General features: G+C 40.6%; 2 protein-coding genes across 2 annotated transcripts in view; one reads left to right on the top strand and one right to left on the bottom strand.

Moving 5' to 3' along the window:
- LOC134206598 (protein gone early) overlaps positions 1-14,628 on the top strand; it is a 280,343-nt gene that overhangs the window by 196,414 nt on the left and 69,301 nt on the right. Inside the window, exons 5-6 of the mRNA XM_062682330.1 lie at positions 11,596-11,743; positions 11,812-11,973. Of these exons, the coding sequence (XP_062538314.1) occupies positions 11,596-11,743; positions 11,812-11,973 (310 nt within the window). The remainder of the gene's footprint in view (positions 1-11,595; positions 11,744-11,811; positions 11,974-14,628) is intronic.
- Positions 12,005-13,861, bottom strand: LOC134206601 (keratin, type I cytoskeletal 9-like). The gene is made up of 3 exons (XM_062682333.1): positions 13,712-13,861; positions 13,456-13,632; positions 12,005-13,397 (listed from the first exon to the last, which is right to left on the bottom strand). The coding sequence occupies exons 1-3, from the start codon at positions 13,724-13,726 to the stop codon at positions 12,207-12,209; spliced, it is 1,383 nt and encodes a 460-aa protein (XP_062538317.1). The 5' UTR covers positions 13,727-13,861; the 3' UTR covers positions 12,005-12,206.

Here is a 14,628-nt window from a genome sequence, read left to right as displayed (position 1 = left end):
TCTTAACTCATTGCTTATTTTCATTTACAGCGAAAAAATAGGGGGTACCTCACTAAATGTAAAAGTCCAAAGGAACACAGTGATCGTTCGCTAATTGGGGCACAACCTCACCCCAACTAGCGAATGCCGTTCATTAATTGGGGCGTTTTGACAAGCGTCAATGTTGTTTACTTTTTGCATTGAATAAAGGAAAATTTTACGCGCCAGAAAATATCGATCCCGCCAAACACGGAAACAAAACGTCAACGCGTTTTTGACATCACATTCTGACGTTTAGCTGCTTTTTAATTGTGTTTCGCCCCAATTAGTGAACCCCCAACTAAAAAGCGCCCCAACTAGAAAAAACGCAACTAGCGAACGTTCACTGTACCGCTCAAGAAAAACATTGAGAACCGCTGGCATATATTACCGTGGACCCCCGGTAATATGACCGCTTTTAATCTGAACACTTTTTAATTTGAACCCCGTTCGTTTGAACATCGTTCAAATTAAAAATGGTTCAAACGTCATTTAACACGTGGAATCAAGAAAAGAAAAATGGAACATCGTGAAACGGAACGCAGAATCAAAACAAACCAGCAAAGAGAGCAGCCAGAAACCAGTTTTTCTGATGCAAATAGAGTAACCAGAATGTTCAAATTAAAAATGAACCCCGTTAATTTGAATGAGGTACCGTTCAAATTATCGGGGGTCCACGGTATTGGGGTCCTGTACACTCCTGACATGATGGGCCTTCTTATGGACCTGTGCCCAGCACACTTTTTTGCAGAATTTTGTATAGTTCTTACCGAAAATACACAAGAAGTGGGAAATTTCAGATTTGCTTTTAAAATTCGTTTTAAAATTCCACGGAATTTTAATTGGAAATTCCTCACGAACTTCCTTTGAAAAAACTTCAAATTCTGGAATGTCTCTAACAATTTTTCAGGATTTTTTTGATAATTCCTCCAGTAAGTCCATTGGGTAATTCACATATTACATCGAAAATCCATTCAAGAACAAATCCGAAAAAAATCTCAAGGGATTCAAACCAGGGAATTACGATTTTGGTGAGTTTTGTGGCATTTCAGAACGATTTTCGAGTTGAATTTTTGACGGAATTTTGGGGAAATACCTAGAGGAACTTTCAAGTTAGTTTCTAAAGATGCTGTATGGGATTTCCCTGGTTTGGTGTTAGGTAAATTTAGAAGAATTGCCGAATTTCTGAAGAGTTCTTGAAGTAATGTATGAAAAGTTCTTGGGAAAATTTCTGAAGAAACTCCAGGTAGAATTGGGGAAGAATATTCATGAAGAATTATTGAGGGAATTTCTATTTGTGGAAAAATCTGTAGAAATTCTGCTGTGGATTCTAGTGAATTTCTGGGGGAGAAAATTTCGAACCGATTCCTGGACGCTCTTTTGGACAAACTTCTGGAGGAATTTGAGAACAAACTTCTGTAGGAAATCCTGTAATAACTTCCGAGGGTACATCCAGATAAATTCTTGGATGAAGCTCACAAAGAATAGTTATTCCTGGAGGAAGTTCAAGAGCAATTCCAGAAAGGTTTTTTTTAAGAATTCCTGGAGGAACTTTCGGAGGAATTCCTGGAGAAACTTTCAGAGCAATTCTTGAGGGATCTTCCATAAGGAGATTCCCAACGAATTTTGGAAGGATTTCTCGTAGAAAACTTGTGGAGAAGCTCCTGACGGAATTTCCAAATAAATTTCTAGACAAACTTTTGACAAACTTCAGAAGGAATTCCTGAACAAACTTCTGGAGAACTTCCTGGAAAAACTTCTGATGGAATTCATCGATAAATGTTCGAAGGAATTGCTGAAAATCTCAAGGAAAATCTGAAAGAACTCCGAAGACCCCTGAAGGAGCACCCGGAGGAACTTTTGAAGGAATCCCTGGAGGAACTTCCGGAGGAATTAATGGAGGAACATCCAGAGACATTCCTGGAGGAGCTTCCGGAGGTATTCGTGGAGGAACTTCTGAAGGAATTCCTAGAGGAACTTCCGAAGGAATTTCTTTGAGGAACTTCTGGAGGAATTCCTAGAGGAACTTCCGGAGGAATTTCTTGAGGAACTTCCGGAGGAATTCCTGAAGATACTTCCAGAGGAATTCCTTCCGGAAAAGTCATGGTTGAACTTCCGGACGAATTCCTGGGGAAATTTCTGGACGAACTTTTGGAGGAATTTTTGGAGGTGTTCCATAAGAAATTCTGGAATTTTTGCAAGGATAAAATTAGCCCACGCCGACTCACGCCGCCGTGCCGCCGTCACACAGTGTTGCTTTTTGCCGATTTCGTGCGCTTTTTCAATAGCATCTTTTCTGTTGATTTTTGTGTTGTAGTTTGTCTTTTCCACATTCTATATAATAAAAATGAAATGGTCTGTGTTCGTATCCGCATAACTCAAAAACGGCTGAATGGATTTTCTTCATTCCTTCAGCAGATATGTTCGTTATTGTTTCCGACGGGTTTATATGACATTTCTTCCTACAAAAATCACAACTTATGTTGAGTAAACCGTGAAAAATTAAAATAAAGATTCGTATGGAAATTTTGCATGGTTTACAGCGCGCATTTCCGCCTACTATGCAAGACAACGTCTGCCGGGTCGACTAGTTAGATATGAAAATGGCCTATTTTTGAGATAATCTGTAAAATGATTAATTCGTCTAAAAGTGAGATAAATATTTTGCTTAACCATCGAAACCAGATATGAGCCTAGTATCTTTAGGAAAGTTGTAGCGGATGGTATTTCAAGCCACTTTGCCAAAGACACTCCATACCTATGACTTATATAGTACGATATATGTGACATGTTCTGTGGAAGGTCCCTGGAATCAGTTTTTTGAGCATAACTTTTTTTCTTTGTTTCAGGCACCACCTTCTACAAAGTTGTTTTTTCTGCTAACGTTTTTGTAGAACATTGCAAAGCACTGGTCTACCTTCTTATAGCTTCAAATTTATATTAAATTGACCTAAACTGTTAGAAATATGGAAATAAAAAATCAAGAACACTGTAAAAGTAATGTGAACATTGTTGGGATATTGCAAAACATGGGCTTCTAGTACAGTAATACTTTAGAACTTTCCCAATTCTGAGATTCGGCAAAAAGACCTTAGATTTTAAAAAACACAAATAAATTTCTAATATTACGAAACACATTAATAAAGTAAAAAAAATCTAAGATTATGATTTGATTGACAGACTTTCAAGGTAACTTCAAATATTACATTGAAAAGGACAAGTCAGGAATTCAAGGACTAATCGTAAAATGTTTAACAAATCCAAGAATATTTCTGAAACAAATGAATCATATGAAAATCACAAAAATATCGCAAAAAGCTCAAAGTACAAAATAAATCGGACTCCAAGATAATGCCTAGAACTTGTTAAACACTACCTTTAATTGTCAACTGTTCAATTTTTTAGTTTTCGTATTGTCATTTTTTTTAGCATTTGGTTTATTTGGTTGGAGAACTACCAAAATATGTGAGATAGAAATCTTGCTCCAATTGTTCGGATAAGATTTTTTTGTTTTTTTGATTTTTTTGATTTTTTTTTACACGTGCTCATAGTAAGACCAGCAAAAGACCACAATAAACCACATGGTGAGAGGGGGTCAAAAATCCGCAAAAAAAAAAATGATCACGTGGTTTCTGGGCGGCCCCTTATTCGCCTTAAAAAAATATTGGTGCTTTTAAAAACTGCGTGCACTGTATGATCTGGATGTCGAAGTGGGGAACACATTTTTTTAACTAGGCTGGCTTATGGCGACTTAAGAACGGAGCGAATTGGGAATAACGACGAGACGAGACTCTACGATTTTGACCATCTTCTTCTTCTTCTTATTGGCATTACATCCCCACACTGGAACAGAGCCGCCTTGCAGCTTAGTGTTCATTAAGCACTTCCACAGTTATTAACTGCGAGATTTCTAAACCAGGTTACCATTTTTGCATTCGTATATCATGAGGCTAACACGATGATACTTTTATGCCCAGGAAAGTAGAGACAATTTCCAATGCGAAAATTTCCTAGACCGGCACCGGGTATCGAACCCAGCCACCCTCAGCATGGTCTTGCTTTGTAATCGCGCGTCTTACCGCACGGCTAAGGATTTTGACCATATGCACACTTTTATTTGATCTTTCTTTTGCCACTGGGTTTCGTATAGGAGAGTCGATACCGACAAATTTACACTTCGACATAATCATCATTTTACTACAAAAGTTCAATGTAATGGACGCAGTGGTTCATCCCGAACAAAAAAAAAATCATCACTTCTTATAAGTAGCATAAACTCTGTCTGATACTCGATTTATGCATATGCACAACATGTGAAAGATTTAGTTTAAAAACGAACAGTGGGTAATGTCTGTGACATAACCGCTAAGTGGACGTAGGACTTGACTTGACCATGCCTTTAAGATACACATTATGTCCAAATTTCTCACATCAACTATTTTGGATGAATAATCGGCGTTGCATACCATTCCTTGGCAAAATCTTCTCATCAATGATTAATTATTTTAGAGCGTCTTAGGGGAAATGCTACAAGGTTAAAAAACTATTATTCTTCCATTTACTTCCACTATTAACTTTTTTATGTATCAACAAGCAGATACGTATTTCGTTTCCTACTTGGAAACTTCTTTAGTGTTTGTTGTCGACAAGTCGACTCGGTTCTGTCTAATAAGTTTCCATGTAGGAAACGAAATACGTATCTGCTTGTTGATACATAAAAAAGTTAATAGTGGAAGTAAATGGAAGAATAATAGTCTATTAACCTTCTCATCAAACCGACACAGAAATCAAATCTACCTCGAACAAAAATCATCAAAAAAAATTCAGGAAGTATCTGTCCGGTCACGAAATATTAGCCTCGACAGTGGCAACCTTCCCACTGAAGGACTGTCTGAAATAAACCACAAGTTGGCTCAGCAGGGATGTAGACTGTATCTCAGCCCTTCCAATAGCGACTGAAGGAGAACATTATTTTTAACTTTTAGAGCCTTGAAAAAGGCTGTTTGCTTCGGCTAAGTGCAAAAAGTAAGAAAACGATCTTTTCAAATAACCGCGAATTTCTAGTGATGATATAAAACTGAATGCTCTGCGAGCGAATGCACTTTTCTTTTATACTACTTAATTTTGAATCTCCTCTGCTTCCCAATTGGTGGGCCAACCAGCTAGTGTCTTGTATCCCGCTTCTTTGTCAGCCAAAGCGTCATCATCATCAACGTGTTCGAGAAGGGCTTCTTCTTTTTTACGCTTGTTGCTCGCTGCTGGCGTCTATTTCTTAACGGGACTTTTCGCTTGATACATGCCAATAAGCCGGGCAAGCGAGCTTAGAATTGCAGTTCAGGTGGGAAGTAGGGTGTTCTTTTCTGAGACAACATTGTTAGTAGTAGAAGGAAGGAAACACCCGGACATGGGATTTCGGGTGATAAGATTTAGAATTCATAACATGGGACGATCATTCAGTCACGTTCGCTTTGTGTGCGGTCAGTATCAAACAATGTTTTTCTATATATTTTTTTTTATCAATGCCAATATTGCATTGATTAATGCATTGATATTTAACGTGTATTTGCTTAGAATTTAGTTTTAAATCGCGCGGGTTTGGCGCAGAATGGATTTTCATGTCGCGCGGAAATGGCGTGGATTTGATTTTAATCGGCGCGGATTGGGCGCGGAAAATATTTCAGATTCTCCGTAACAACCCTGGAATTTCTATCCCGAAGGGAATTGAAAGCTTTGATATTGATCTCTATCGTTGGCTCTCTGAAGAACCGTTTGTTTTTTGGACATACATGCTGCATCATGTGGCTTTTCTTCAGCCTGTCTCGGCTCATCACCGATGCCGGCCGGTCTCGGCTCGACTCTGCTGCTGCTGCCGGTATCTGCTCAGCATTGCTGCTTTGTCGGGTCTGTAGGGTGGACTGCTGCTGTACTGGCTAGGTTTCGGCTGATGATGGTGGCTTCGATGACTTCATTCCCTGCTAAAAGGTGTGAGTGCTGTTCAATCGATGATGCGGTTGCTTCGCTTCTCCCGGTCAGAATGAAAGGAAAAAATCGCGTTGCGCTATTTTATGGCTTCTCGGCAGACCTAGCGGCTGCTCATTCGCTGGTGTCTGCACCAATCAGAACGTGGTAATGGAATGATGCAAGAAATATGCGGTACCCATATTTATAGGTTCCCTTGATCTCAATGTTTTTCATTGAAAACAGTTTCATGCCTATTGAAACAAGTTTTTCGGGTCTTATCAAGCATGGACATGAAAGGCATACTTGAAATCTGTCGATTGAGGGGCTTACAGCAGAAATTCGTCCACTGAGACGAAGCGCTATTAAACTTTAAAATCTTTCAACACAGCGTAACGCAGTCGATTTGAATATTTTGAAATGACACCCGGTATAGTAAAGAGAGACGTAAGTCCTACGTCAAAAATGTATTGTAGGGTAACCACTTCCTTCGGTGGGGTTTGATCCCACGAAACCAGTACGCTAGACTAGGTAGGCATTGTGGTCACGTTTACAGAAGCACTAAACACTGCGCTTCATTTCTTAGCAACGGGTGAGTCGGTAAACGTACTGAGCATAGGGACTTCCCAGAAAGCGATCAGTAGTTAGGCTAGCTAGATCTTGATGGCTTTAAAGTGACGAGATTGGGCGAGAGTTCAGCATACTTCCAATATGAGCCACCGTTGTAGTTAGCTTCGCCAGCGTAAAACATCAGCTACCTAGGGTTCTACGTAAGTTCAAAAGAGTGTGGCGTTTCGTGGCAAAGTTTCTACAGCTTCCGCTGCTGTAGTTCTTCGTAAGGTGTGATTCCACCTGACAGTTGAAGCACGATCCGTTTTTCTTGGCCAGCTCCAATCATTGTTACACGTCCATTCCGACGAACTGATCGCATTTGAAAAGAGGATGAGTTTGCTTATAGTCGGTGTTGGGAAAAGTACAGCAGATCACTGGGATTCCCACCCCTTCGTTTCCGTCGCGATATAGGTGGGAATCGGTTTAAATTTCATCGGTCTAGATTCTACGGACTGATTAGGCGCCTCCAGTGGAATCTCGATGGTTGTTGGAATAACCTTCCGAATCTAGAGCTGTTGTCTGACGACAGGTTCCCTTCGGTTATCGACCTCCAAGAGGTGATCCGTGTCTCCGCAGACTCAATGGACCTTTCCTTGGAAGGGAAATATAAATGGGTTACTAGGGTAGGAACCAACATTCGGCATTCCGTTGCTATATGAGTCTTTCGAGAAATCCTTTTTGACGTAATAGAGCTCAGCAAAGACTCACCAGTCATCGGATTCCGTTTCCGAGGAAACATACCAATTAGGGTAACGGTACCAATAGTGGAGGTATTAGTAGAGCCACAAATGAAAATATTTTTTAAAAATTGATAGGGTTACTGCTCCTGGACTTCATCTCATAGCTCCGATATTGGTCTCACGAAAAACAAAGCAATGAAAAGGTATTTTGTTTGTTTATTATTTTTGTGATTCTTTTCAGCAGTGAGCATGCATGTTAGCAAAAAGAAGCGACGAAATTGATGCGGAATTTCTTTGTTTCGCTAAGAGATGAATATATGTACAGTGAGATGGAAAACGGAACAGTTCCCCTAATTATTGAAAATTTACAGCTTTATTATCTTAGTCTGAGCATGAGCATGAGCAGGATAACCGTACAATTCGTAGTTGCTACTCCGTGATTGATTAGAACTTGCGAAATTGCACAGGGAACCAATTGAATGGAGTTTAGTTTGGATTTAGCTATCATTCTCAATGTGCAAATTTCGGAAATTCAATGCATTTTACTAAGTCAATTACGGCGCCGGCCACGTCCTTACGGTCATCAAGGGAAGGAAGGATTATTAGTTCAACTCTCGTTGCTACTAGAGACCGAGTATACCTCTGCATCTCCACGATAGTCTTAGGATAGGATATTGTGTTAGTATGAAGGAATATATTATCTGGATTCACTTTGGTAAGTGATGCGATCTATGGGATAGGAATATATGAATGAGAATTAGAAGTACTAGAGTAGTGAGAAAGTATTAAAGTGAATTCTAATGGGATTCATTTTTTACAATTAGAATTTGAATGCTATTGGATTCTAATACCACGCACACGTTCATTACACCATCGCTACCCGCACATCAACCTCACACATTCTTACTTGTATGAGGCCTGCACGAGCATAGCGACCGTATATAGCATTCATATGCGGGTACAAATGAATACCAATCTATTTTTACATTTTTATTTACTGCTACTAAGTAACAGGCAGCGTTTTATAACAATTCTATATTTTAGAATCATACTTGCTAGCAATGAGAATTTGATTTGCAAAGAGATTGAGTTATATGATTAACGAAATTATCTAATAGGAAATTGGAAAGGGCCAGGGATCAAACCCTTAATCTCCTGCTTATGAGGCAGAAGCAGTGACACAAGGCCACCAAGCACCCTTACAGCTTTATTATCTTAGTCTATAGATAAACTAATAAAATTACTAACAGAAATGAGATAGATATCATTTAACATCGACAATTACTAAATATTGCTTGCACCAATATGGGTACACTGTTCCTTTAGTGGCGGTAAAAATTAATGTTGGTTCCCATAGTGGTGCTATTCATTGGTTTCTTATGAGACTCGCCACTATTGGTACAGTTGCACCACTCAGGGTGGCCACCGAACCGGGAAAAACGGGAAAAGCGGGAAAAGACGGGAAATTGAAGTCACCGGGAAAAACCGGGAATTCAGGACATGTACCGGAAAAACACAAATTTTCGTCGAATACATTCAAAATTCTTAAGAGTTTTTAATGAAGCTGACACAAGGATAAAATTTACTCTTCAATGTTTATTACACAGTCGCATTCAAACTAAATTATTTGATTTTAGTACATGGTGTGAGGTACATAAATTAAATAGATCTTTTTCCCAAATCCAGTTTTCGTGTTACAGATCTAGTTATAGATAATTTTGATATTGATTATGAATTACATATATCATAAATATTGTGTTATAAAGCAAGCATAGAATCAAATATTGAAATATTCCTTATTTTAAATGAATGTATTCAACTTTAAGTTATTCTTCTACTGGTCAAGCTTGCCCTCCTTTTTTTTTCAATTGCACAGAATTCGAAAAAAAATAATAATGTAATGTACATTTTAAAACATGCTCAAACGTTGTTTAGAAATATACTTAAAAATTCTACAATTCATTGAAAAATGGTATTTTTTTATACTTTGTGATTTTGTCTGTAATAGCTATGAATAAACTATCTTTAGTTTAGTATTTTTTCACTACTAACCTAACATAATCAAAGGTTATGCTGGTGAGTAACATACTCCAAGATATTTTTTTAACTTGTCTCATGGAAAACAAGGAATAAATCCAAAACTATGAAAATTATAATAATCTAAAATTGATTTTATTTTAATGGATAGAAAACTAAAAAAAGAAAACCAAAATCCTAGAAATTTAAAATGTAAAATTGATTAAATTACGAATCGAATGTTTTGATTGTCCTGAATGTGCTTAAATCTATTTTAGAAAACAAAATAATGATTTTGAACGGAAAAAAAAGATATGGGTCTTCGGGTTAAGCTGTGTTTCAATTAGTTTTGTGGATTTTTAAGAAAAGTAGTAGCAATAACTTTGATGAAGTTATACACTGCTTTACTTACTTCATTGCTTAGTTCTCTAAGTTAAAAACATCGATTTAATTTGATTTACTTTATAATAGAGAATTGTGTCTTTCCTCACCGTGGTATTACCGTATTGATTAAATGCAGGTTGACGCTAGCACAAGATGGCGACTAAGCGCACAATTTCAGTGTGCCAGTTGATTTTAAAACATTCCGCATAACTAGGCGCAGCTACGGTTTGATCTGGAAATAAAACACCTAATTGAAGTTTTAAAACACTTATCCTTGTTTTTTTCAAGTTAAATAAAAACCGGGAAAATTTGCCAAAACTTATCGGGAAAAGCGGGAAAAAACCGGGTCGAAAATCGAATTTCAGTGGCCACCCTGACCACTATAGGTGCAAGGGAGTCAATTTTGTTAAGGAAAATAATTGTTTCCAATAGTTTTTCAAGTGACATCTTAAGATAAGTTGCATTTAACATGATATTTCAAGCAAGACGCATCAACTGAAACCATCGTAAAGTGTATAAATATGATAAATCTCATTAAAACCCCACTACCTCCACTATTAGTGCTACCTCCACTAAGGGTACGGTTACCCTAGTCTGATGAACGTATATCTTTCCTGTGACATCCAATAGTAGGTGAGCGATCTTTCTGGGAGACATGATCGCACACCATCCAGTCTGGGGCGATTCAAGATCGGACCCCCGGTTTGGGATGGTTTCTAGCGTATCACTCACTTTCTTCAACGGTCACTCTGCTAGCGCTATAGATGTGACCACTGCTACACAGTTCCTCCTTCCTATCCTGAAATGGCAGGTTTTTCTCCAATCTCTGTGGAACCATTACCCGATTTAGGTTTCAGCCCATCATCACCATCATTAGGAGGCCACTATGCACATAAATATAAATAAAGAGCAATATCTAACCATATCCCATTCTGCGAAGGTTGTCAACGCTCTGGAGGAATATTTTGCATCCCTGGTTACGGTAATTAGTAATACAGCGAAATTTCAGAGATCCTCAGCCACTGGGTCAGTAACACTTGACTATTTCCGTCATCCCGGAATGTGCCTTTTTCAGCAGCTGAGTTATTTTTCGTCCTATCCAGAACCAGAGGGAAGTCATCCGGTCTGGACGAGTTAGCGTACCCCCCTTCTGCCAAGTTGTTGTTTCTGGACCTGGTGAACCGAGCCTGGACGAACCGGGCTTTTCCGGACAAGTGGCGGCAAAGTTTTGTAATTTTGATCCCGAAGAACAACGTATCTAACCGGGTCGCTTCCAACTACAGCCCAAAATCGTTGGCTTTCGAGCTGTTATGGTGAGCTATAAGACCCAACAGGGTCTGCGGATCATTCTGTTTCAACTTCTCGATGTTGGGAAGCCAGCGTTCCTTTTGGGCCAAGTCATGGCTTTGGTCCCGAAATTACACGTCGGATATCGTGTCGGATATTGGAATGATTAAAGAAATCCCCTCTCAATTAACTTTATTTTGTCTTTATTAGCGAGACTTTCAGCCCAAGGCGGCCCCAATTAACTGAACTTAGAGACAAAACGAGAATAAGGAATTAAAAAAAAAATCCTCTAAATAAATGACAATCACGTGATTTTTTACAAAAAATATATTTTTGTGATTTGTTGGATGCTTAATCGTGCGTCCATATTAAATACAAGAAGATATTGAATCGTTCATTTAGAATGAGCAAATTATTCAGCTCACAACAGCTGAATAATCCAAAGATTTTACCCAGTGCATTTCTTTTCGCCAAGATTCGTGTCTTGACTCAGTTAGTTCCAACCTTTTCCACACTACAGCGCTTGTAGCATCAAAAGTAATTCAAACGCTCTTTCTATCTCTACTCTCAGTATCAAATAATTCGCTCACACTTAGTTTCTCTCCATTAATTTTGCCCGCGCTCGCTCGCATCGTTTCAGATCCTCATGTGGGCGAAACCGGACATCAACACGTGTCGCGACCCATACGAGTGGGCCTGCGGTCGCTTCGAGGAAAAGTACATCGCCCACAACCTGTTCGGGGTGAACAAGGGGGAGTGGAACTTCGATGCTCATCAGGATTACGAAGGTTGGTTGCTGGATGGAGATGTTCCCATTGATGTTCATTAATTATGTTTCCTAATTTTGATTTTGCAGATACAACCGCTGCGTATGATTTCATCTCAAAGCTACCGTCGGTGGGGATGACCTACTCGATCCAGGCTATGCTGAAGAAGTTGCACTCGGTCTGTACTACGGTCGACACGGTTAGCACCAACGAGGTGATAATTTCGCTGAAGCGGGCGCTTAATGATTTGGGTGAGTAGAAGATTGGATACACAAAAAAAAATCAATCGTTGTTTGTATTTATTTTGTTTCCATATGGTACAATGTTGACTTTTTTGAGAGAGCTGCACAAACACGGTTATCTTCATCGCTGGTCTTATCCTAATCGAAATTAAATCTATTCTACCTTAGTTAACCTATAGTCTTCCTATTCGTCGTCATCCGATTCGTTCATCTAACTTAAATGAGCTAATCGATGCAATCACTTAAAAGTTTGGCGAACCAGTAGTGCTGATGAAAGTCGGAGTGCTTCCAAAGACGGTTCCAGTCCCGGCATCAAAACTACGACTGAATGAGCTCGATCCGGCTGAGCTGGATGCCGATGATCCACCACCGCCTCCGGCTCCGAAGCCAGAAGAACCACCGCCGAAACTGGAAGAACCGCCACCGAAGCTAGAAGAACCAGCACCTCCGAAATCGCTTGCAATGCCACCTCCGAATCCAGATGCTCCACTATTGTAGGTTGAGACTCCAGAATTACCAAACGAAGAAGCATCAGAACCCCCAAAAGCAGCGCCACCAAATCCAGAACCACCTCCAGAAGCCCCAGCCGAAGTCCTACTACCAAAAGCACCAGATGAACCACCTCCGAAGCCACCGGACGAACCTCCTCCAAATCCACCGGCCGAAGCTCCTCCGAAGGCACCAGCACCGGCACCGGCGGAAGCACCTGCACCTGCAGCACCACCAGCTCCACCATTTTTGCCCTGGTATTTGATGAAGTATACTTCGGGTTTGGCGCTGGCATAGGTATCAACGGCGGCATCAGCGCCAGCTTCACCCTCGGCGTCTGGTTTGTTGACCAAAACGTAAACAATGGTCTTCTCTTGGGTGCGTGTACGGGCGGCGGCACGAGCAGCAGCTCCAGCGGATACAGATGGGGCCTTGATGAAGAGCACCTTGTAGTGAGTCTGAGGTTGGATTTCAACACGAGCTTCGGCTTCAGCTTCCGCTTGAGCTTCAGGGGCCACGTGATAGTAGAAGTGCTTCTTGACTATCTCTGGCTTGGTTATGTAACGAACATTGGCTCCAGCCGAGGCAGATGCACTAGCTTTAGCACCACCGAAAGCACCAGCTCCGGCACCACCAAATGAACTAGATTGAGCACCACCGAATGAACCACCGCCGCCGCCACCGAATGAGCTACCACCAGAACTACCGAAAGAGCCACCTCCTGCTCCACCGAAAGAGCCAACACTGGAGCCACCGAATGATCTAGTTCCAGCGCCACCAAAGGAGCCCCCTCCAACAGATCCTCCACCGCTGCGTCCGAAAGATGATCCACCGCCGAATGATCCACCACCAAAAGATGATGAGCCACCGCCGAAAGATGATGAGCCACCGCCGAAAGATGATGATCCACCACCGAATCCTAGACTTCCACCTGAAGAGCCTACCTACAATACACAACACGGTTCAGAACAATGGACTCCTCTTCTGTAATCGCGAGCTTACCGAGCCAAATCCTCCTCCAGAGGATCCACCAACCACGGTCTGATCATAGGCTCCCGGTGAGTAATCTACGGAGAACGCCTGAGATCCGCTCGAAGCTCCACCAAAACTGCCTCCGCCAAAGCTGCCTCCGGAACCGAAGCTCTGCGCGGAAACTACCGCCAGGCAGGCCGAAACAATCTGCAACAACGGATAAGCACAACACATAAGGTTCACCTTTCTTGCACTTCTTCACATCCCAAGCCACATCCCTACTCACCACAAAAGCACGCATCACGACCACTTTCTTCTACCGAACTGCTATCTCTGTTGGACGACCGAAGAATCGTTCCAGACTGACTTAGAACGGGAACTCCCGGTCGCTTTTATACCGCCGTGTCGCGATCGTTTTTTTTTTCTTCATTCACTTCTCCCAGCCAAAGATGAACCCCCATTTGGTGGCGAGATGCACTCTCTTGGAAAGCTTCTCGTCGCGTCTCCTCTGTGCATATACATGATTCTAAATTCAAGTTTTCAACGTTTTACTGCTTCCCAATTTGTGCACTTTGCTGCTGTCGCATCGAAAGTTCGGTGGTGTTGAATGGACATCCTTGAGACAGGTTTGGATTTTTTTTTGTTGTGCAGCTAACGCATTTAGAAGAAGAGCAAGCGTGAACGGATGGCTTCTTGTTTTCTATTTATTCGCTTACCAATCGCGACATCGAAATAATTTTCGTAAAATTTAGAATATGCAACGATGTTCGGATTTTCTTCTGGTGCAAACTCGGACAAATGCAAATGCATGCGTTCAGTTCCAGTGAGAAGATCCAGTTTAGTTTCTCCTTTATGTGATTGTATTTTTGTCTGGTGTCTGAATGAAAAGGATATGAGTGAAGTTCTGTTTATATCGTCAATAGAAAGGGAAGAAGTGTGTCTAAATAATGGGTAATAATCCCTAGGAATCAGTATCAAAGTTTGTAAACTTTGATTTGTGACATTTTTTGGAATTTGAATCCCTATGAAGTTGGCGCACAACTAATCTCCCTTACCTCTTTTCATCATTTGTAGGTCGATCGTAATCAAAACAAATCTTCGCTATTGAAGAATGCTTTGCTTTCATTCAGATGAGTGATTAATCCATAAGCTATGTCTGTGCCTCACGGACGGAAGTAGTAACATCTACCTGCGAATTACTTA

This window comes from Armigeres subalbatus, chromosome 1, assembly GCF_024139115.2.
Source record: "Armigeres subalbatus isolate Guangzhou_Male chromosome 1, GZ_Asu_2, whole genome shotgun sequence".
In the NCBI taxonomy this organism is placed as follows: domain Eukaryota; kingdom Metazoa; phylum Arthropoda; class Insecta; order Diptera; family Culicidae; genus Armigeres; species Armigeres subalbatus.
Note: the sequence above shows the minus strand (reverse complement) of the source record. Positions and strands in the feature narration are given on the sequence as shown.